General features: G+C 34.9%; 1 protein-coding gene across 3 annotated transcripts in view; it reads left to right on the forward strand.

The window, feature by feature from the left end:
- The window catches only part of CFAP47 (cilia and flagella associated protein 47), a 309,801-nt gene that overhangs the window by 63,306 nt on the left and 224,049 nt on the right, over positions 1-22,446 (forward strand). For all 3 annotated transcript variants that reach the window (XM_065070474.1, XM_065070480.1, XM_065070488.1), the window contains exons 27-33: positions 654-754; positions 2,897-3,025; positions 4,745-4,976; positions 5,748-5,957; positions 8,866-8,959; positions 9,586-9,726; positions 12,763-12,958. In XM_065070474.1, the coding sequence (XP_064926546.1) occupies positions 654-754; positions 2,897-3,025; positions 4,745-4,976; positions 5,748-5,957; positions 8,866-8,959; positions 9,586-9,726; positions 12,763-12,958 (1,103 nt within the window). The remainder of the gene's footprint in view (positions 1-653; positions 755-2,896; positions 3,026-4,744; positions 4,977-5,747; positions 5,958-8,865; positions 8,960-9,585; positions 9,727-12,762; positions 12,959-22,446) is intronic.

The raw sequence follows: 22,446 nt of genomic DNA on the forward strand, positions 1-22,446 counted from the left end.
GGCAATAATTTGCTTGTTGACTATATGCTGATTGAGGTGAAGTATGAAAAAAAGGTGAAAAGGTGGATTACTACAGATTGATGTTGCTCCTACAGACAGTACAGACATGCTAGTGAACATTGGAGCATGTACATCTATATTATATTCTAGCGACTGCAGTCCATATCTCATTGTTTTTTAAACTGAATGTTTATTTCTAATTATGTATTTTGAGATTTCTGTAAAGTCTTAAAGAATAAATGTTAGATCAAAATAAATGTTGCTTTTCAAAAAAACTTCCCCTGTCAAAGTATAGGATATATTTAGGAAGTTAGCAATCTCCTTTAGGACACCCATAATGTCAATTGTAATTTTAATTGTTTTTTCTTTTCAGAGAGACAGAGGTTATTTATTTCACAAAATCTCTGCTAACTCTTAGACTTCCAAATTCATGATACATTCATTCTCATAGTAAAACTATGAAGTGGAAATACTATACTAAGCTTCATCATTTCAGCAGATGCAATCCCATCTGTGTACTCTCCTACTGAGCTAGAATAGAAGATGAAAGAAATTATCCAGACACCTTTATTCTGTCTTTTATTCTTGTGCTGAAATACCTTGATTACTATGCTAAATTGAAAACTATCACTTTTGTATTTTGTTTTGAACAGGTTCTCCATTCAAGTTGCTGCAACAACAGAGAATTGCCTTCTTACTTTATACCCATATTTGGCATTTCACCGCTCTGATCAACAAATTACCTTAAGAAACTGTAAGCAGTTTACATTCTACCTCTTAAAATTATATTATATCCCGCAATATTATCAGTATTTTCAGCGTGATAACAGGGATGTTCAAGATAGTATTTTTCTCATTAATAACAAGGGGATACTGTAATTAAATTTTAAAAACAGTTTAATAGCTTTTGTTTTCTTGTTGAAAATGAGGAAAACTTATATAAATGATTAGGTAATGTTTATTGAAAAATATTGGACAAACCTAAATTTTACAGAACACACTTTGTGAAGCTTTTAAAATATGAGTAAACAGACAAAACAATAGACAGTAAAGGAACATAAATTATATTGGTAGTGATCATCAATAACATCTAGGAGAACTGTTGCATATGTTTTGAAGAAAGCTAAAGAGAGGAAAGCCACACAGTGTTATAATCAAATGTGATCATTATTTGCCTGTTGGGAATAGTTTTCAGGTTTTTCAATTACTGACCTTGAAGGCTGGAGAGCAGAGTCATATTTTAAGGCCTAATAAAAGCCTGACATCAGAGACTAGAAATATTTCTAACTGCAACGTGTCTCTCTGCCTCCCTCCCTGTCTCTACATCTCTGCCTGTGCCCACCCTCCCCAGCCACATCTTTACCGGCATCCTGCCCTTCCTCACCCATGCCCTTTGGTTTTCTTCCCACCTCAAAGACCTATAATCTCTTCATGTGCACCTGTGCTTATGGGAAGAGGCTCGAATCATTGTATAACTCAAGTTGGAAGGGATCTCTGCAAGTCATCTAGTCCAAACTCCTGCTCAAAACAGGTTCAAATATGGGATAAATTATTATATTTTTTGTAGTTGTTGGGATATGATATATTTTGATGAAATAGACAAGTTTTTCAGGTAAGCTAGTCATTCCTTTTGTCTGAAATAGATTTAGAATTCACAGTCTTTTAAGATAAGACTGCATTAACTTAAGTGTGTTTATCGGACTACCTGAGAGAAGAGAGCTGGTATTTGTGAAGTTGAAAAAGAGATTGGCAAGAAGATGGGTGATGATTTTTTAAATTATTTTTTCCCATTTAGAATAAAGATACAGGTTCCATATAATTCATGGATAATAACACAATAAAATCAAGACAGGAAAGGGGAAAAAATATCTCTTGTAAATGTGTGATTTTTTTTTTTTTTTTGTGACCAATAGATCATTTTTGCAAGCTTAACTTTTGAAGTTGCTTTGTAGGTTTTTTTTTTGAGGATTAAGACATACACAGAGTGATGATTTTAGAACTGATCTGCCATTAGTAATGGGATATTTATCCTGTATTGATTGTTTATTATTTTGTTCACAGTACCAGTTTGTATCAGTTTTGAAGGAAGTCATTACTGCTAAATTCCATGACAATTTATGTGGGTTTTTTATGGACGGTTTTGGTGTGGAATGCTGTTTAATGTGACCAAACCATATCAATACAACACAGTGGCTTTGAAAGCTATTCAAGAAGGCTTTGATTCCACATATCTGACATCATGCTTTTGTTTTATTTGCTCCAAACTACATGAATAACAGTGCCAGCAATAAAAAATTAAAGATAATAATACAGACCTCTTTCTTTTCTTGCTGGTATGTTAACTTCTCTAGAAACTCCACTGGATTCCCCATCTACTCTTGTTCTGGAGACCGACAACAGAGATAGATAGCAGAGGATCCTCTAATCCTATCATAGGCCAACATGAGAATGTCAGAATGTACATTCTGACAGAACTGATGAATTGACAAAGCATGCTTTTGAGCTTGGTTTGTAAAATATGTGCTGTTGAGTCTGAAAGAGCTTGGTAAAGGTGCGCTGAGACTCACTACAGAGCTGTGATAAAAATTCCTTTAGAATATTTTGTTCATGACTTAGTATTCTTGAATTAATGATGTTTTGATGGGCGCTTTTCTGCAAGTGTGAAGACCCATCCTATAAAACATACAGTTAATCGAAAAAATATGCAGGCAATTTTCTTTTGTCCCTGGTCTAAATGACCAAAGTGAGATTTTCATAATGAGTAAAATGGAACTGTTACTTGATTAAGTGAGGCACAAAATACAAAAATAGAGAAGCAGATATCCATTTGTAACCTGTTAGAGAACAGGCAATAAAATATGTTTTCTCAACTGCATCTTGTAATCTTGTTCTATAGACAGTAAACGCTACAGTTGTGGAGAAGTTGTTCTACATCCATGCTATACTCCCCAATCACTTTCACATAGTTCTTCCTCAAGTTCCTTTGGTGCAACCACTGACTCAACCTATGAAGATTCTGAATCAGGTATAATGCAGCTGTTAAATTTAAGCTCTTCGAGCTCTTAAAACTGTTTTTCAGCTTACTGCTTTAAAGAGATATGTTTCCATTTGTAAGCTTTGTCTGAAATGCCTCTGCATATATAATCAATGAACACTGGGAAGACCATCCTCTCCTGTGACACCATAGGAAACCTGACCTAGAGTACAGAAGCTGAAAAAACTCCTTCCTTTTAGCCAATGAAGTAGAAGGGAAATCAATCAAAGTATATTAAAAAAAAAAAAAAAAAAAAGTCAAGGTCCCATCTGCAATGAAATGTCCATGGAGGAGCCAGCAGAAAAATAACTATTGACTGAACCTAAGCAATTATTTGCTAAGAAGGGCATTGTTTATGTAGTTATGAACAAACCAATCACATACACTCTGTAAATATACTATATTTTGCAAAGGTCTAGTTGTATGCCCAGGTTAGACTTCAATATTTGTATTGCATTTATGAGGTACTGTATAAAAACGACTGCTGTCAGTGGGGCTCAGTTAAGATTCCATATGAACTAAGAGTAATAGATCTTCTGTAATGTTGTCAGGTGACTGGTATCTGAGACTGTTGTCATCTCTGTCAGCTGCTGGTTTTCTAACTAGGAAGTTAAAGCAGCTGAAGTTACTGCTGCTGTTTCATCACTGTTAGGATTCCACTCTTGCAGATCTGCTATGTTTGAGTGATTGTTCTCCAAGGCATTGCCAAGACAAATAGAGGTAGTTAAACAGATTAAATAGTTGCTCTTTACCAACATGATTCATTTTTAATGGAATGATGGAAGAAGAGTTCAAAGAGCAACTCAATTTCCGATCTCAAAAGGTAATAACCTCTGGCAAAGGTGGCAGTGATGAGATGGGTGAAATAATCTTGTCAGCTGGCAGAATTGCACAAACTCAGATCTCTTTGGGTGATGATCTTAAAAAGGACGAGTGTCTTTTCTCCATATTGTGTTGTTTTTTCTTCTTAAATCCTAACAAGATTTTTTTTTTTTTTTTTCCCATTCACTGTCTAAGGCATTAGTTTGTTTTATTTTTCATCATTTAATGAAACATCAAAACTGCAATAGTGGTATTAAAATACACCTTCAAGGATGTGATCATCTAAGTTATTTGTGCTAAGGAGAAAAGTGTTCTTTGTTTTCTTAGTTATCTTTTATGCAATAATATTGTTGTTGGTGTTGTTAACAAATAGTAGTTGTTAAAATATACTATCTAAATTTTGACCAGGTCAGAATTTAGGAGAGAGAAATCCTAACAGAAGTTAGAAGAGTCCAAATATTTATAGATTGGGATGTAGGCTTAGTTGTACAATACCTGACAAACTGTTTGAACACAAGTCAGTTACTGAGCCATGCAACGTGATTGGGATGAGGATCTTAGCACTGGCTAGCTGGTAAAGCTGTACCTACGGGGACTGTTTCTTTAAGATTCCTGTCTGTGGTTTTGTAAGTCATGCCTGAATTTATTTTTTCTGATTTGGTAATATTTTTTTTCTTGAAGCAAATTAGATTTCAATAATATGTTTTGCTCTTTTCCTAAGATGTGTACATGTCACTTAAATTGTTTATTCCTGAAATAAGTCAATCATTCATTGTCTGAAAGTTTATTGTTTTCTGAAAACAATTGCATATTAAAAAATACTGGTTTTGCATTAGACAAAAATAAGGAAATAAGGAATCTTTCTGAATTTTTTTTTGTGTCATTCAGAATCAGACACTACTTCTGAAAGTGAGAGTTATGAAACGATAAGTGAAGAGAGTGAAGGTGACAGTCAAAGTGATGAGAGAGAAAATAAATCTGAATTATCATTTTTTCCTGATGAAGATAAAGAGGAGTACAACTTTTTTCAGAAAACCCTAACTGCTGTTAAGAATTGGTTCACTCTCTTTGGTTGGTCTAAAGGACAAAATCCTATTTCAATACCATATTCACTCAGACGGTAATTCATATCTGCTTATAGCTAACTTATGTCTGCCTAATAAAATGTTAACATATATACTAAAGAGATTGGAAAGTGATGTAGGGAACATAAATGCTCTAATGCACAGTTGTGTATTAAAATTGTAATATCTACATGCTGGTTTTTGAAAAATGTCATTCAGGTGTTCTCACTTTCTAAAATATATTTACAACTATGATGCTCTGATATATTGTAATGCAGTGTATGTTAAATATGCAGTTCAAACTGTATATCACCCTCTTAACTGAAATTGATTCTCCTCCCAGAATGAACACAGTTACAGCAATTGTCTCTTCTTTGCTGGGATAAATGTTTTAACAATATGTGGTTTTTCTCCCCACGTAGTCTGAAGATCAAGTAACAGATGGGAAAGCAAATTTCATAATTGTCTTGCACACACCCTGGAAATATATAAGTCTTAGTGACATCACTTAGTTGATCTTATCTAGCTTGCTATAAATAATGAAGAAGCCAATCTCCTGGGACACAAATGCATTGGCATTTATAAACATGATAGAAATCAAAGCTGTGTTTGGCAGAAAGCAGTGACAAACACACATTTCTTTATGAAATATTTCACATATTAAATATTCCATGAAAAGTTTTGTGAAAAGGAAAAAGTCCTACGTATTTCAACCTTTTTACTGCTGTTTTTACTTCATGGTTTATTAAATTTGTCACCGTGATAGATTTATAATGTTAGCTCACTCTGTGCATTTAAAAGAATAACATTTGCTTTTTCTCTCTCAGTGATGTGTGTAAAGTCCAGAAGACCTCTTCACAAGAAAAGGTTTTTAAACAAGACCTTGGCAAAAATACTAAGACTGTTTATGACATGTTATTGCATCTGAGTGGACAGCTGGTACCAGGGGTTACAGCAAACCAGTCATTGCCTCTTGATCCAGTGAAACGAATGTTACAGCTCCACTATCAGCATTCTTCGTTGCTTGCTTTCCTTAAGTAAGTACATGTATGATAATGTACATGCATCTGTTACACTTTTTTATTAGCACAGTTTAAACATAATTCCAACTCAACATTATACAGCAGGTTTAGGGTTTCCTTTCTGTTGTATCTTTTGTGCTCTAAGATTTATGTATTATAAACTTTAATTAATTTTTGCTAAGTTTATCCTCTGCAGCTTACGCTAGTTGAGGTGTTCTCTGGTAGGGTTATATCCAACACAGGAATTTCACAGGAACTCTGCTCCCTTAATTACAAAAGATGACTTTTAACCTCATTACTTAAACAGACTTAGTGGATAGTCAGATCAGGTTTGTCATTAATGATCTTACTACTTCACTGATGCTCTTTGTCCTGTAATTACTGGCTTTAGCAAAAATTTTATAGACTGGCTTTGTAATGTATTTGTCTTTTATATTAATAAAATGCCAAGAAATGGAAGCACTATTGCTACTGAATAAATTTAGCTATTAGCTAACCTCATTGATAATCTTATCTTGTCACATAATACGGAACAACGTGTCAAAGACAGTGCAAATCAAAAAAGGTTTATAAATTCTTCTTCATCCTTCTTGGCTGTTGCTGCTGTGAAACAGAGAAGAAAATTAACTTCAGAGAAAGTCTAATGTCATAAGATCCTTAGAGATCATCAGAAGCCCTGAAACACAGCATTTCTGCTTCTTTTTAGCACACTTACCTAGTGTTCAAGAGGCTGTAAAGCCATTTGAAAACTGTAATTTACATGCTATTCTAAATATTAGCATTTCATTCAAGAATAACAGTGATATAGCTGTATCTGAACTAGTAATGAAGCCAATGCACATTGCTCCAGTAACACTAGAACTTTATTTGCAACTTCTATCCACGTCAGTTTTATTAAGAAGAGTGAGAATAGCATTCTTCCATGCATCACAGATAACATAGCGGCAGTTGATAAGAAGGAGCCATCACGGCAGTGGCAGAAAAAATATCTTTGCCTTTCTTCAGTAACCAAGAACAATGCTTACAGATTCCTGTTGTTTTCGTTACTTCAATATCCATTCTGATACTAAATAAAGGAATTGAAGGATATGTCCCATCATTTTGTCATCAAATCTCAAAGTGTCATCTGCTATCCCTGCATGTTCATTGTGATTTGTGGAAAGTGAAATTCCCTCCTTTTGAAGCTCAGGAAAGTACTCTGAGAACAGAAACATACGGTTCTCAGCTTTCTTCCCCCAAACACTACTTTCCGGTTAGCATGGTTAAAAAAAATTAATCTTTCATTTTTTCCACTTGCTAAAGCAAGTGGATGTTGTTTGCTATTTCAAGCAACATTCAAGTATTGCTTTTATTTTCCTTCCCTCAGAAGTTTTTCTTGGTACATTTCCACCACAGTAAAGGAAAATTTGGGTATTTACAATACAAGTAGCTACTTCGTTGCAAGCTGTGTGTCTTGAAGAAATTATCTTAGCAGTGTGAAAATGTTAATCTTGAAAAACTGACATCATTTTAAATATTGACCTTAATGAAGAGGGATTTTTTTAAAGATAGTGTTTCTCAATAATAAAATGCAGCCAATTATGAAAACATTGTTATACAGAACCCATCTTAACAAGATTATGTTCCATCATAGTAATGTAAGTTTTCTGAGCATGAAAATTGTACATTACACCTATTCCTGTATGTCTACCAAGTAAAAACATTGAAAGAAAGATAGGACACCTGAAACGATATGTTTTTAAAAGCTTCCTTGTTTTATCAGTTGGGAAGAAATGAAGTTTTAAAGGGGTTTCATGGGACAGAGTGTATGACTTTAGTGGAAAATGGGAATTGAAGACATGGTGAGTCTTAGAACCAGACTACTAACTTGATGTCATTTTGGGTCCTTGATTAAAATATTTATGTCTTAAAAAAACATGCTAGGTAATTGTATGAGACATGAAATTTCGAATTTCTGGCTAGATAATGTTACTATGCATAATATAGAGACAAAAATGTGCTATTATCAGCAAGTTATAATTCTGTGGGAAGATAAGTTTTCGGATCCTAATTTCAAACTGTGATGGATGACTTTTTATGTACAGAATAAATTGAATTTGGACTGTATATGAGAAAAGTATGATCACTTCATTTGAATGACAGACTGGTTATATAACAAGAAAAGCTAATTTGATTATTATTCACTTTAGCCATGTTAAAATCATGGCGAACAATGTAAATCTAGATATGCTAAGATAAACTTCTGACCTATAAGTCAGGAAACTTTTCTTCTCCACTGAAGAAAATAGGAATTCTTCATTATTGATCCCTCTTTCCAGCATTTGTTTAAACTGTGTCATTTTTGATAAAGAGTAGTGTTTCTTCATTTGGAAGATAAGTTTTTTTTGGTGTTCAGTCTGATGAAGTTGCTACTAGTTATTGCAATTACTTTTCCTATTGCATTTATTGGTCACCTGAGAGCAGATAGCAGGTCAGTTTAACAATTAACAGAGTTTTGAAATATCTTTGCTTACACCCATAAGAGTTCTAATATCAGACCTGCAGGCAGATAAAAGCATCATCAAGTTTTAATTCCAATAATGTTATGTAACACCAGTTCTTTGGCTTTCACATGGAAGTGGGTATTATGTGTTTTGATACTTTGTGCTATAATAAATCCTTTATGGAGGAGCAATTATCCTAAAAAAGCCAGCCTGTTCAGAGATGTATGTGCTTTTAGTATTTAGTTGTAAGCATAGGAACTGAACATGAACTTCATAAACAGAAGCTGTCTAAAGCAATTAGTATAACTGGATCATTAGTCCAAAGTGAACTCAGAACTCAGAAGAGCTTGCACATAGGTTGAGCAAGTTGTAAAAGTAGGACTGCTCTTAAAAAGAATTAGCTTGCTTACCTGTTATCTTTTCCTGCTTTATGATTTCAGAAGCCAAGGAGCATATCTTCCTCATGTAATGCCTGAATTTCTGCTTGAACCTGACGATTACAAGAAATGGATTAAAGTGCAAACTGAACTGAAGGTAGGTTTTGTATATATATATATATATATATATATATGTGTGTGTGTGTATCTATATATATATGTGCATACACACACACACACACACACACACATATACATATATATATATATATATAAGCAAAAACCACATGCTTATTGTCAGTCCTTTGAAGACTAATGGAAGTCCTCTGTGGACCGTGAGTATTCCTACTGTGCTGACTCTTTTGGATTGCGTAAATCTAAGCACATGCATGAGATTGAGCAGAAATGTAAACTGATACCAACACTTACACCCTTCTCCCCTGGTTTTTCTCTTTTGTTCCTTCCAATACTGCTGATACCTGTGATTAATTTCCAGCAGATATGTTTTCTCAAAGCTGAATTAATTGTACAGTTTTTTACAAATAAGATCCCTGTATTGTCTCTCTGTCTTGATAGTTGCTTTCAACTCCTCTCAATTCTGTATTGTGCTTCTTGTTCCTGAGGTAGCAGCGAACTGTAAATAGTTCTAATGCTGATTGCTGTTGCACTATAGTGGATATTATCAGTCATTTATGGCATTGATTCATTATTATACTCTTGTGAGTTTACTATCCAAAGTGCTGAAATGAATATCAAAACTAAATCCCCTTCTTTTATTTAAAGGGTCACGCGGCTGAGTTGAAAAACGGAGGTGTGAAAAGCCCAGATATATTTAGTGACTATCATCTCTTTGTTCTGGAGGACAGAGTCTTTGAGACAATGAGCAAACGAGCTTGGACAGATGTGCTACTGCAAGTATACAAGGTAAATTGTGATACATTTCCTACTGACATTCTGAAGAATTGATGGCAAAATACTCTTTTGAACAAGATCTGTGGTATATTCAAGTGTTGTGTTTTTTTTTTTTTTTTTCCCAAACAGATATTTAAAATGAAATAGTTTTAAGAGTTTTATTTCTCTTTAACTAAGAGAAAAAAAAAAAAAAAAAAAAGAGTGAGAATATTTTAATTTAGTTCTGAAAATTTAGCAGTGTGTTAGTGTGTTTCAATTAGGAAAAGCTATGGTAGAACTGTCTACATTTTGTAGGATTAAATATTACAGAAATATTTTCTTATGAATAAAGAAAACTCTTCCATGCTTCTGTTTTTGTTTTGTTTTGTTACTCTGGTTAGAAACACTTTTCACTGTAAATACTTAGTTGACTAGACATAGACACAGCCATGGTTTTTATTATCTTACAATAGAATGGAATTTTAAATTAGGCAAGCATTTTTATAATACCTATTCGTTTAAGATATAATGAACTTGGTCACTATGGACTTCTCAAATGTTATTTATTTTAACTGATGTTACATAAATATTTTTGATGTCTAAATAATGTTTTCCAAAGTAAATCTGATATGCTCACCAGTGATCAATAATGCTTGTATGCCTAAAAGGAAATAATTTTTTATTTTTATTCAAATGGATGGAAAATAAATGAAAAATATAATTATTATCTGGGCTTCCCAGTACAAGAAAGACATGGACACACTAGAGTGTGATTCCAGTGAAGGGTCCCAAAGATGATTTAAGAGACTGGATCATCTGTCATACAGGGAGAGACTGGGAGAGCTGAGACTGTTCATCCAGGGGAAGGGAAGGTTCAAGGGACATCTTATTAATGTGTGTAAATACCTGATGGGATGGTGTGAAGAAGACAGTGCCAGACTCCTCTGTAGCACCCATTACATGGTGACAGTCAGTAGGCACAAACTGAAATACAGGAAATCCATTTAAACATAAGAAACTTTTTTACTGTGAGGGTGGTCACACACTGGAACAGGTTGCCCAGATGATATGTGGACTTTCCGTCCTTGGAGATATTCAGTACCCAACTGAACATGATGCTTTCAACCTACAGTAGCTGATTCTGCTTCGAGCAGGAGGTTTGGACTAGATAATCCCCAGAGGTGCCTTCTAGCCTCAACTATTCTGTGATTATGTGGCTATTTACTGAAAAAGCGTAATAAAGAATGGCAAAAACTGTGTTAAAGAAGGAAAAACACCGAGAGGGTAACAAATAAGATGGACGTGTAGGCTGAGACCCGTGAAAGGACACATGACAACATGGATATAGAAGAATGCAATCATAGTGGCCAGAAAGCAAGTCACACTGCTCTTTTTTTCAGTTTGTGAAATTATTCATAGCTGCATGAAAGATTAGCATAGAGCAAAAAAAACCCCAAATTAATAGTATGCATGTGTGTTGTTTTGTTTTTGAAGTTTTTTTCCTGATGAGATGAAACTCTAAAGGTAACTTGAAGTGACATGATTCATTCAGGTGTTGTATTGCATTCACGTGACAAGGTCTTGGTAACAAAGGACTACAGGGGTGTCTTCTGTGAGAAGATGTCAGCAGCTGCTGTCATGTCCCACAGAGTCAATGCCAGCTGGGTCCAAGATGGACCCACCACTGGCCAAGGGTGAGCCCATCAGCTCAGCCAGGTGGTAGTACCTCTGGGATAACATATTTAAGGGGAAAAAAACTGCTGTGCAACAGCAAGCCAGAAGAGAGGAGTGTGAAGGTGTGAGAAGTACAGCCATGGAGACAGCAAGGTCAGTGAAAAGGAAGGGTGAGGAGGTTCTCCAGGTATCAGAGCAGAGATTCCCCTGCAGCCTGTAGTGAAGAACATGGTGAGGCCAGCTGTGCCCCTGCAGCCCATGGAGGTCCACAGTGGAGGACCCCATGCTGGAGCAGGTGAATGCTGTGACCCCATGGAGAGAGGGGCCCACATTGGAGCAGGTTTTCTGGCAGGACTTGTGACTCCATGGGAGTTCCACACTTAGAGCAGTCAGCTCCCGAAGGACTGCACCCTGTTGAAAGCACCTATACTGTAGCAGTTCATGAAAAACAATCTGAACTTGCCCTGAAGCAGCTTTATTCCCTTTCCTTGTGTCCTATTGCTAGTCACTAGAAAAAGGAGATCAGCACCTCCCTCTCTGTTGTCCACCTTGAGGAAGTTGTAAACTGTGATGAGTCACCCTTCAGCCTTCTCCAAGCTGAACAAGCCAAATGACCTCAGGTCCTCCTCATAAGTCTGGCCTTTCACCATCTTCGTTGCCCTCCTTTGGACACACTCTGAGTTTGATGTCCTTCTTCTACTGAGGCACCCAAAACTGCACACAGTGCTTGAGGTAGGGCTGCACCAGTGCAGTACAGAGTGAGACAATCACCTTTCTCAACTGGCTAGCTATGTTGTGCTTGATGCACCCCAGGACACAGCTGGTCCTTTTGGCTGCCGGGACACACTGTTGGCTCATGTTCAGCTTGCCATTGACCCAGACCCCCAGATCTCTTTCCAAGGTGCTGTTCTCCAGCATCTCATCCGCCAGCTTCTTTGTTTAAGCAGGATTACCTCACCTCATGTGCAGAATCCAGCATTTACTCTTGTTCAATTTGATACAGTTGATTGCCCACCTCTCTAGTCTATCCAGACCTCTTTAGCCTCACGAACCCATGCTGTCTCTGAACAATGACTACATTGACTCTCAATTGTTTTTTCAGTAACTCCCAGAATAACCTCTGCAATTTTATTAGACACTGAAGTGAGACTGCAGGCCTATAATTACCAGGGTTTTCCTTCCTACTGTTCTTGAAAACTGGGACAACATTTGCCAACTTCCAGTCGACCTCAGCAAATCTTTTCTCTTGTGCATTATATGTTTATGCTAATGTGTGATCTCTCAAATATTTTCTAAATTCGAAAACCTTTTGACTTTGAAGTGATTGTTTTTATCATTCAACTTGAAATTGTTCTTTTTACATTTCATGCTTAAAAACACTTTTTCTAATTTCAGGTGTTTGTTCTTGCACATGTTTCTTCACATAAAACCAGTGATCCATTCAGCTTGGAAAGCATGCAGAACATGCCAAGAATAAAATCAGAACCTTTATCCAGTAATATATACTCTTCATATGAACGAACCATCCTCACCTGGCTGAATAAACATTATGAGAAGAATCGGAAAACTGTGTGGAAAGATTGTAAAAAAGGTGAAATATTTCTTGCATTATATTCTTCCACTAAACCATGCTAACAGGACAGACAACTCACTAGGTTAATGTATTCGTTTGTGCAGACCTTGTTGCAGATTTGGCTCTGAGTCACAGGTGAAGATGAATGTTATGGTTACTGCTAGGGTAATATTTATTTGTAGTATAGTTCTCTCTCACAATTTTGCTTAATTACACTTTTCTGCTTTCAGGGAAGTGCAAGATTGAAATGAGTGAGAAGGCAGAGGTTATATATGCTTTCTGTTTGTCAGAAGTTACAGATGCTGCCTTGCTATATCAACTTGTATATAGCTTTTCTGCTTTATGAGTTCTGTATTCTGTTTGCTAGAGGACAAAAGAAGTAGCTTGGTGTATGCATGTGATCATGCCCTTTTCCTTCTATTTCCATTTCTCTCCAAAATTACATAAATAAGCATTGCTAAAGTTGCAGTAATTTAAAAAAAAAAGACAAAATTTGGTCAAATTATGAAATTGATAGTCTTATTCTTATACCTCTGCATTATAAAAGTTCTTAACTGTGTGGTCTTATACTGTTCTGCTCCTCAGACATCTGCCTCAAGATCTCTTTGAATCCTCTATTTTAGCCTTCACTTTCCTCTTATATTTTTGCTTTTACTGCCTCGAAATGAATTGATTTCTGCTACTGTGCTGTTATTTTGTTAAATGGGGCAGAGATTCTGATGACAAAGGACACAGAAAAGACTGAGGTACGCAATGCTTCTTTCTTGGTTTTTACTGGTAAGACTGGCACTGAACAATCCTAGCTCCTCAAGATGAATAGAAAAGTCTGGAGCAAAGAAGACTTATCCTTGGTGGAGGAGGATCAGATTAGGGAGCACTTAAACAAATTTGACAAATGAAAGTCCATGAGACCTGATGGGATGCACCAAGAAGTATTGAAGGAGCTGGCTAATGTCACTGTGAGGCCACACTCAGTAATCTTGGAGAGGCCAGGTCAGCTGGGGGGAAATCTGGAAGAAAGCAAATGTCATTCCTATTTGGAAGAAGTAGGACCCAAGGAGCTACAGGTCAGTAAGCCTCATCTTTTTTCTTGGGATCGCGATGGAGTGAATAAACATGGAAACCATTTCCAAAAATATGAAGGATAAATTGTTTGGGAGTAGTCAGCGTGAGTTTACGAAGGGGAAATCATGCTTGGCCAACCAGATTCCCTTCCGCAACGACATGACAAACTCAGTGGGCATGTGGAGATCAGTGGCTGTTGTTTATTTCAACTTTGGCAAGGCCTTCAGCAGCCTCCCATAACACACTCATAAACAAACTAATGAAGTATAGACTAAATAAAGAGAACAGTGATGCGGACTGAAATTAGGATGAACTGCCAGGATTAAAGGGTCATGGTACCTGGCACAAAGTCCAGCTGGAGGTTGGTCACTAATAATGTAGCTCAGGTGTCATTAGACTGGATTTGTTTTTTAGCATGACACACTGGAGAAGAATTTCTATCTCTCAGCAGATTTAATATTCTTATATAGCATTGGTCCTTTAAAGTTTATGATATTAAAGTTAATAGTCACATTTATACTTAGTTATTGTGACATTTTTAATCATGTTAGCCTTAAATGAAGCATTTAAACAGGCTTTTTTCTTTTTTTTCTTTCTTTTTTTTTTTTTTTTTTTTTTTCCCCAGAGGAACTGTTAAAGGTATCATAAGGAAAAAAGTTAGTCCAAGTATAGCAAGTGTTCATACAACCCAACTGACGAAAGTCCAAAATATGCTCAATTTTGTATGAGTTTTTGTTGTTATTATTAACTTAATATCACTAATTTTAAGAGAGGGATTAATTCTTTCATTCTTGCTACAGTATAGATCAGAGAGAAAGTACCACTTTGTGCCTGATGTTTGTGTCTCTGCATGTTATCATCCAAACGCTCAGCCTTGCAGAAAGAATTAGCCCTGATCAGCAGTATGTCTTTACCATGGAGCTGCTTTCAGCTCAAACTCATCAGTTGGGTGATACATTCATATGAAATAAATGAAGACCTATCCAGGTCACATTTCTCAGTCTTTCCTCTGATACCTAGGCTACTTAAAGTGAAATGTGACAGTGAGCCAAGCCTAAGCCACTGCAGTGCAAATTTTTTGCTATACATCTTTACTACTTCCTTCTAAAGTTGAAGATAACTATTTCATCAGAACACTTCTCTTGCAAGAATTAAGATCTCGTTAGCATTAACAAGGAGTTTACTATCTCCACATTTTCTGCCTCTACTGCTTCTAAAAAATAAATGTTTTAAAAGCAGCTTAGCATATGTTTTCAGAGGGCAGTCTTGCACTATTTCTTATTGACTACAAAATGGAAAGCAGGTTTGAACCTTGAGATCAAATGGACTAAAGCTGCAAAATGCAACTTTGCCTATTCTACTGACACATTAATTATGCATTAAATATAAGATTCAGTGCCCACTTAAGGCATTATATGGGCAGTAGTAATGGTAAGAGAGGAAGCATGAATTATTTGAATGTAATACGAATTGCTTAAGAGGCAAGGGAATTGCTGATCCAGTGCCCATATAGGTTTCTCTGACAATGTTTGGCTTAGATTCATCTCTCAAGAATCTTACTCTTGAGTAGGAAAGTTTTGGTTTTGATGCATTTTATTCATTGTGAGGTTTTTTTTTTTTTTTAATTTTGAAATCAGTTTAGCATAGTATCTGCAGTAAAATTTTGAGGAAGGAGAGATTTAGCATGAGATGATGTCTTCACAAAATCCTATGATAATTAAGTAGAATTTTGTTTTATTTTAAAACTGATTCTCTAGAGCTTTTAATTAAGGTTGTTTCTAGTACAAGAATTAAAAAGCACAGTCTTTGCATTGCTTTCACAAATTTTTCTTTTTCTACCCTTTCCTCTCACATCTCTTTTTTTCCTCTTCCCAGTTTTTAGAAAGAGTATTTATGGAGTTTATGATTTCTTGCTTCTCGATTTGATAGCTCTTTAGAGACAAAGGAGAAACAAGAGCTAAAGTATTTTTTGTCTTTGAAGGGTAGAAAGGAAGAATCTTATGTAATTTCATGTAAGATTTCTTTCAGTTAAAAACATTGCAAAACAGGCTTCTCTCAATGAACAAATCTTGCTTTTTGCACACTTGAGAAAAAGCTGAATTAAAGAAGGGGAAGTGAGTATCTAATGAACTGCCATCATAAGTATATTAATTCTGCCTTCCAAGAAAATGTCATGGAGAACATTGGTCTTGACTGATAAGTCTTGGAAATTATTTCCTGAAATGTAAATTAGCAAAGTTTTTAATCATTTTTCTGTGTTATATTTCCTGATTTACACAGAAGACATAAGAATTAAGTACAATATGTAAATATGAAGTCCAATAGGTAGGATTTTCTGTCCTGCTCACCTTTCTTATTCAACCTGAATACTCTGTGTTTAAGATTTGCATTGTATCTCATTCCTGATAGCTGAAAAACCCAGGAGATCATATCAGGATTTTATTTGATAGAAAAGAGAAAAATAATTACCTTCCCAAGTTTTAAGTTCATATGCAGTTGAGAAATAGGCAAAACTCCATGTTTAACTTACCTTTTAAGACTTTGGAGTAGTATAAAAATATTTTGGTTTGCACAATTTTATGGGTTTATACTGGCTGGCATTATGTAGCTTCAGGGAAATAGAAGTATGAATAAAGATAGTCCTTAGAGCTCTATATTGGAAAGATACAAAATATTAATATTTGGAAAACTGTTGAAAAGATCTTTCAAAAAAAAAAAAGGGCCTAACTCTTATGACCGCCTATATTTGTGTATATATTTGTGTGTATGCATATATACATACACATATACACCTGTGTAGACATGAATTCTTACATATAAAAATGTATATGTGTATATACATATACGCTGATCCTCAAAAAACTAAATGACCTAAGTAGGAATAACTGGGTAAATATTTATCCAGAAATTTTGTTTCCTTACTTACAGTACACTTTGAGATGCCTACACAGCTATTCCACTTTCAGCTAAACAAGGCACTTTGCAGTGTTTTTATGTTAATTAGAATAAATAAGTTTTCTTATTACTTGTGTAATTAATGCTACTTATGCAGTGCATACTAAATATGTAGAATGAGTATGGTATAGCTGTGGATTTAGTAATACAACTTGAGGTATTTTGTGAAGAGAAAATATATTTCAGACCATGAAGATTTAAAAAGGTTCTGTTAATTCTTTTTAAGTATCAAACTGTGAATTTCACTGAAAACAGTGGTTAGCTTTCCTTTTTCTTTCTTTCTTTTTTTACTAAATGAGATGATGAAGGGATTATAGTATTTCTGGAACCAGTATAGAAGCCAGGTGTGCTGTAATGAATTGCTGTGACTTACTGCATTTTAAATCAAAGTGATCTGTAAGTGAAATGCCATGACAAAAAAATAGTGTCAAAGGTGACGTTTTATTCTAGAGGCTTCTAGTACCACTTAGTGATTTTAAAACTAGCTCCCTTTACAAATGGAAATTTTCTGTTGAAAAGCAACAAAATGGAGACTGATGTAAGGTAGCACTATACTTATGTGATGCATATAAATCTAAGGAATTTGTCAGTTTAAGATATTATTTGGGATAAAAAATCAGCGAAATAAACTAGAACTGCACAGATAGCAAAAGATGATTGGAAAAATTTATTAGGAACAGAAAGGTAAATGTTCTTGCCTCAGGGCAAAAGCCTTCTGCAACAGATGGGAATAAATGAGACATATCCCCAGGGTGTCTGTTTTTCTGTCATTGCCCCATGTGGTCCTTCTTGAACTTTTCTGCTTAGAGTTATTACAAACTGTCAGTGGTATTAAATAGATCTGTCCCTGGTATTTCAGGAGTTCTTAGAAGAATGATTATCAGTGTCGACGAGCAATGGTTATAGTATTCTGCCTGAAGTAGGAACTGTAACTTGTCTACAAGTTTCTTATAAAAGACTTCTTGTTCTCCGTTTTAAGATAAATGTAGTCTCACATGCTGTATGTGCTGAGGGTAGATAAAATATCATTCTGTTAATCCTAAATACATTTTAGGAAAAACAATAGTGTTGTTTGTTTGTTCAGTACTCAAATGCATATGTACTCTCATCTTTATTATGCTCAGTGTTGTATATTTTGGTACCATCATTTAAAACCATGTCCTGGCTCTAATGTCAACACTTAGAGAAAAGGTTACTGTGACAGATTTCTTCTGTAAATATTTGTAATATTCAGTACCAGATTTAAGCTATTGAAACAGGACTATAGGTGTTATTATAGCTATAGATTAGTTCCACCTCCAGAGATTTTCAGATCTCAGAATAGGAAGTTGGTATATAATATTATACGCCATTATTACTGCGGTAATTTACATTAGAAAGGACATACTCTGGCAGTTTAAAGGTCTATCTGGATCAGTATTCTTCCTCCAATAGAAGGTGCTTAGAGATGAGTAACAGTGCAAACATATAGCAATACTTTATACATACTTTATACATACATACTCTAAGACTTCCTGATTTGAAATTCGAGACTACTTGAGGTGAAGGTGGTACTAGTACTGTACGGTTGTACTAGTTTTTATTCTGTGAATTTGTTTAATTGTATTTTGAATCTGTGAAAACTTATAGAATCACACCATTCTGACGCAGTAAATATGTTTAATATCTATAGTGTATGTAAAATGTTTTGTTTCAACTTTACTGCTTAATACTGTAATTTGGTACTTTACTGACAAATTTGTATATTCTGCTGAGATATTTAACAATAAGGTCTGGTTCACATTCTCAATGTCATGCTTACTTATATAGATTGCTGTCATATGACAACTCAACTGTAAGTTTTCCTTTGTAGTTCTGTAGCCTAATTTATTATTTTGTTATAAAGCGCCACCTCATACCTTTGATCATTAAAGGTATTAGTTTCAAAATTTTTATCTGAATGTAGTAGGTATATTTGGAAACTTTTATAGAATATTAGCTTAACCATATTTATTTTTTCCCTCTGTTTTTTAGTAACTCAGATTTTGAAATAATTGCTTGTAGCTATAAGAAAGATTTATCATTTGTGAAGACATCTGTTTCCCTCATTAAATATATATATCTGTTGATTTTGCAATGGATAGCAAGAATTTAGTTTTTTTTATTGCTTGTGAAAACAGCTTCACAAGAAACACAGTACTTTCTTTAAAGATTTATTGCTATTCTTTTCATATAAAATAACTCTTATACTTAGTAGATTAAACCAAATCTGATCCTTTAAGAGTTTTAATGCTTGGTATAAGACCGTTTTGTTTTTTCTGGATGATCTTCTTATCCAGGTAATAACGATACATCATACTTGTGCGTAACAACTTTTTTCCTTTCTTATCAAAATTTTTCTTTTAAGATTAATGATAATTTTTAATGGTCAGTTTTTTTCCAGAACAAAAGTAATGTGGTGTGTGTAGTGGAAGAATTGTTTAAGTGTAGTGTTTTTTGGGGAGGGCTAAACAGTGTTCTTCTACCAGAAAGAAGATAAAGATTCTGAATTTTGGCTTGCCAACCATTTTATACTGGTGTTTTTTTGCTTGTTTGTTTGTTTATTTGTTTTTTCTTGTAGGACTGACCTTTAGGGTACCTTTGTGTATCTATTTAAAATAAAATTTGAGATAATTTCTCCCTGGTTTTCAGGAGAGAGGCCAACAGCTTTAAAGATTTTATTTTCACTGCTAACAGTGGATTGTTTTATTTTGGAAAAGTGAAATGTTTGACTTCATAACCATAGGGGAGAATGGCTTCAGAGATTGCTGGGAGCTCACGATCCAATTAGCCATTTTTTCTGGGATGTTTCTTTGAATAAAAACACTACCATCTATCTTCAGAGAGATACTTAATTACAAAAAAAAAATTTGGCAATATTTCTTTTTAATATGATTCTCTTAAAACAGATCTTTTTCTACAGTGGGTGAGAGATAGAATAATGTGTTATGGGAGGTATAAAGGGCGACTTCAAAATGTTGGGGGAACTGTAATAAAAGCAGATAGTGGAAAGTAAATTGTACGTTTCTGGGGTTTGGAGCACAAAGCAGGCATAAACTAATCAGTGAGATAAAGCATACTGATGCATCAGTTAATAAAAGCAAAGCTTGAAAAACCCCACAGTTAAGCAGAGAAGGCAGGAAAGGGAGAAAGATAACAGAAATAATCTGTTTCATTCTGATGTGCAAAGACTAAACTGACTATACTTGTAGTGTACTCCACAGGTACTGGCCTAGACTGTCATAAAAATCTGAAAAAGGAAATTCCATGGTCCACTTTATGCAGTATCTGCCAGTATTTCCCCCTCACTTCTCATTTCCATTTGAAAGATTTTTCTGTTGTCTAACCTAACCAAGAATTTCCTCTGCTAGAGTTTAAGTCCATTCTTCCTCTTCTAAAAAGAGGTGTGCAGTAGATCTTTGCTTTTCTGGTGACTTTGTACATATATACAAATTGTTATGTCTTGCTTCATTTATTTCCTCACCCCCTCTTGGCAAAACAATTCCATTCTTTCAGTGTTTCTGTGGTGGCGATTGTTGGTTGGTTGGTTGGTTTGTTTTTTTTTCTGGTGCTCTCTTAGTTAATTCATGCCTTTCTTGAAATTTTGTACCAATTTCTGGGTTTTATACAAGGTGACACTTCACTAGAACTGAACAGAAGTGAAAGGATCAGTCTACCTTTTTAAGATCCAACTCTTTATGCATCCTAGCCAAGTATTTGCTTTTTCTGCAACAATATGAGATTTGCTGTTATCTCCAGATTCTTTTCTGCAGAATTTCTATCTATTCAATTTTCCATGTAGTATTTGTATAATGAATTATTCTTAATTAAGTGTAATACACTGTGCATATCATTATTGGATTTTATCCCATTTCTTCCAGATCATTACTCCAATTGTTGAAGAGCTTAAATTACAGTCCTTTCCTCACGAATACTTGCAACACATTCTTTTTCCCAGAGTCAATTCTTTTAACCTACTTGATATTATCTCTGGATTGGACTAAGGCAGTTTTATGTGATTTTCCCAGTTGCATATGAAAATATTAAATAGTCTATAGTCTAGGACTTTGCAGTTTGATTTGTGGACAGCCAATAATTAGGCTTACTGTTTTTCAGTGTGCTCCACCTAACAGCACCTTCTTCCTACACTGCTTTTTCCTTGCTTCCTTATGAGAGAAAATGTGAAATTAAAATATCTAGTATTTCTTCTTTGTCCACATTATCTTCTACCTGTTACATAGACAAAATTCAGCCTAGAGCAGTTTATGGTGACTGTTGCATGCTATTCTGCCAACAAATAAGTCATTGCTTATTTTACTGGAGAATCATTACAGATGTTTCCTTGATTATCGCCATTGAAAAGTAGTCTTCATACCCTGCAAGAAATCTTGAGGCTTCAAATCTAATAATATATGTATAAAACCACTTATTTTTGATTCATTGAAAACTAAGGATTTTGGCAAAAAAGCTTTGCAAAAACTTGTAGCCTTATGTGCTATTTATTCATCAGAGGATGAACCCAAATCCAACCCAAAGAGTGGCAATGAAGAGTGTTTGATCTTTTATTTCTCTTTCTTGGACAAGAGAGGGAAAACATCTAAATCTGAAAACATTCTTACCTAAATTTTGATTTTGACAAATCTGAATTTTCTACATTCAGGATGAATTAGGAGTGAGACTATGTATTAAATAATTGATGTAAAATATGTTTCAGAGACTCTTAAAAGCAATAGAATTTTAAAAAATTCAATAAATCTGGACTTATTCAATTAAAAATAATTAAAATATGGAAATTAATAATTAGACTGCCATTGAAAAACTTTGTTTCTATCTGGAAATGCTTCATGAAAAGAGAGGGCAGGTTAAACCAACTCTTAAAAACACACTGCCACGAGAAAGTTGGTCAGTGCTGTTGTTCTTGATTACTGCACGTATGCTGCATGGTGCCACTACAAGTTAAAAATAAAATAGCCTATTAAAAATAAATAAATGCAGGAATTAAGTTAGTCCCAAATCACTGAACTGAGTATGAACGTTGCTTCCTTTAGTGTTGAACAATTGAAACAGAACTCCTTTTAGTTCACTTGCAGATGCATCTGCAATATATTTTAGCTTTACAATATACTTTAGCTATACATAACCATAGTAAATGTCTGGTTTTACTACATAACAGTGACTGAATGTCTGCTCTAAGTTAATCCTGTGTGATTATTTTCTTTCATGAAGTATTTTCACCTGTTGTCATGGGTGAGACAGAATAAATGACAGCCTGTGATGGATCAGGATACTGGGGTTTATTGAAGAACCAGAAAGATCAGAACTCTTATACCATATGATAGAATTATAGAATCATTTTGGTTGGAAGAGACCCCCAAGATGATCGAAGCCAACCATAACCTAACTCTAATACTAAACCATGTCCCTAAGAACCTAATCTACATGCCTTTTAAACTCCAGGGATGGTGGCT

The sequence above is a fragment of the Columba livia genome, chromosome 1, assembly GCF_036013475.1.
Source record: "Columba livia isolate bColLiv1 breed racing homer chromosome 1, bColLiv1.pat.W.v2, whole genome shotgun sequence".
In the NCBI taxonomy this organism is placed as follows: Eukaryota; Metazoa; Chordata; class Aves; order Columbiformes; family Columbidae; genus Columba; species Columba livia.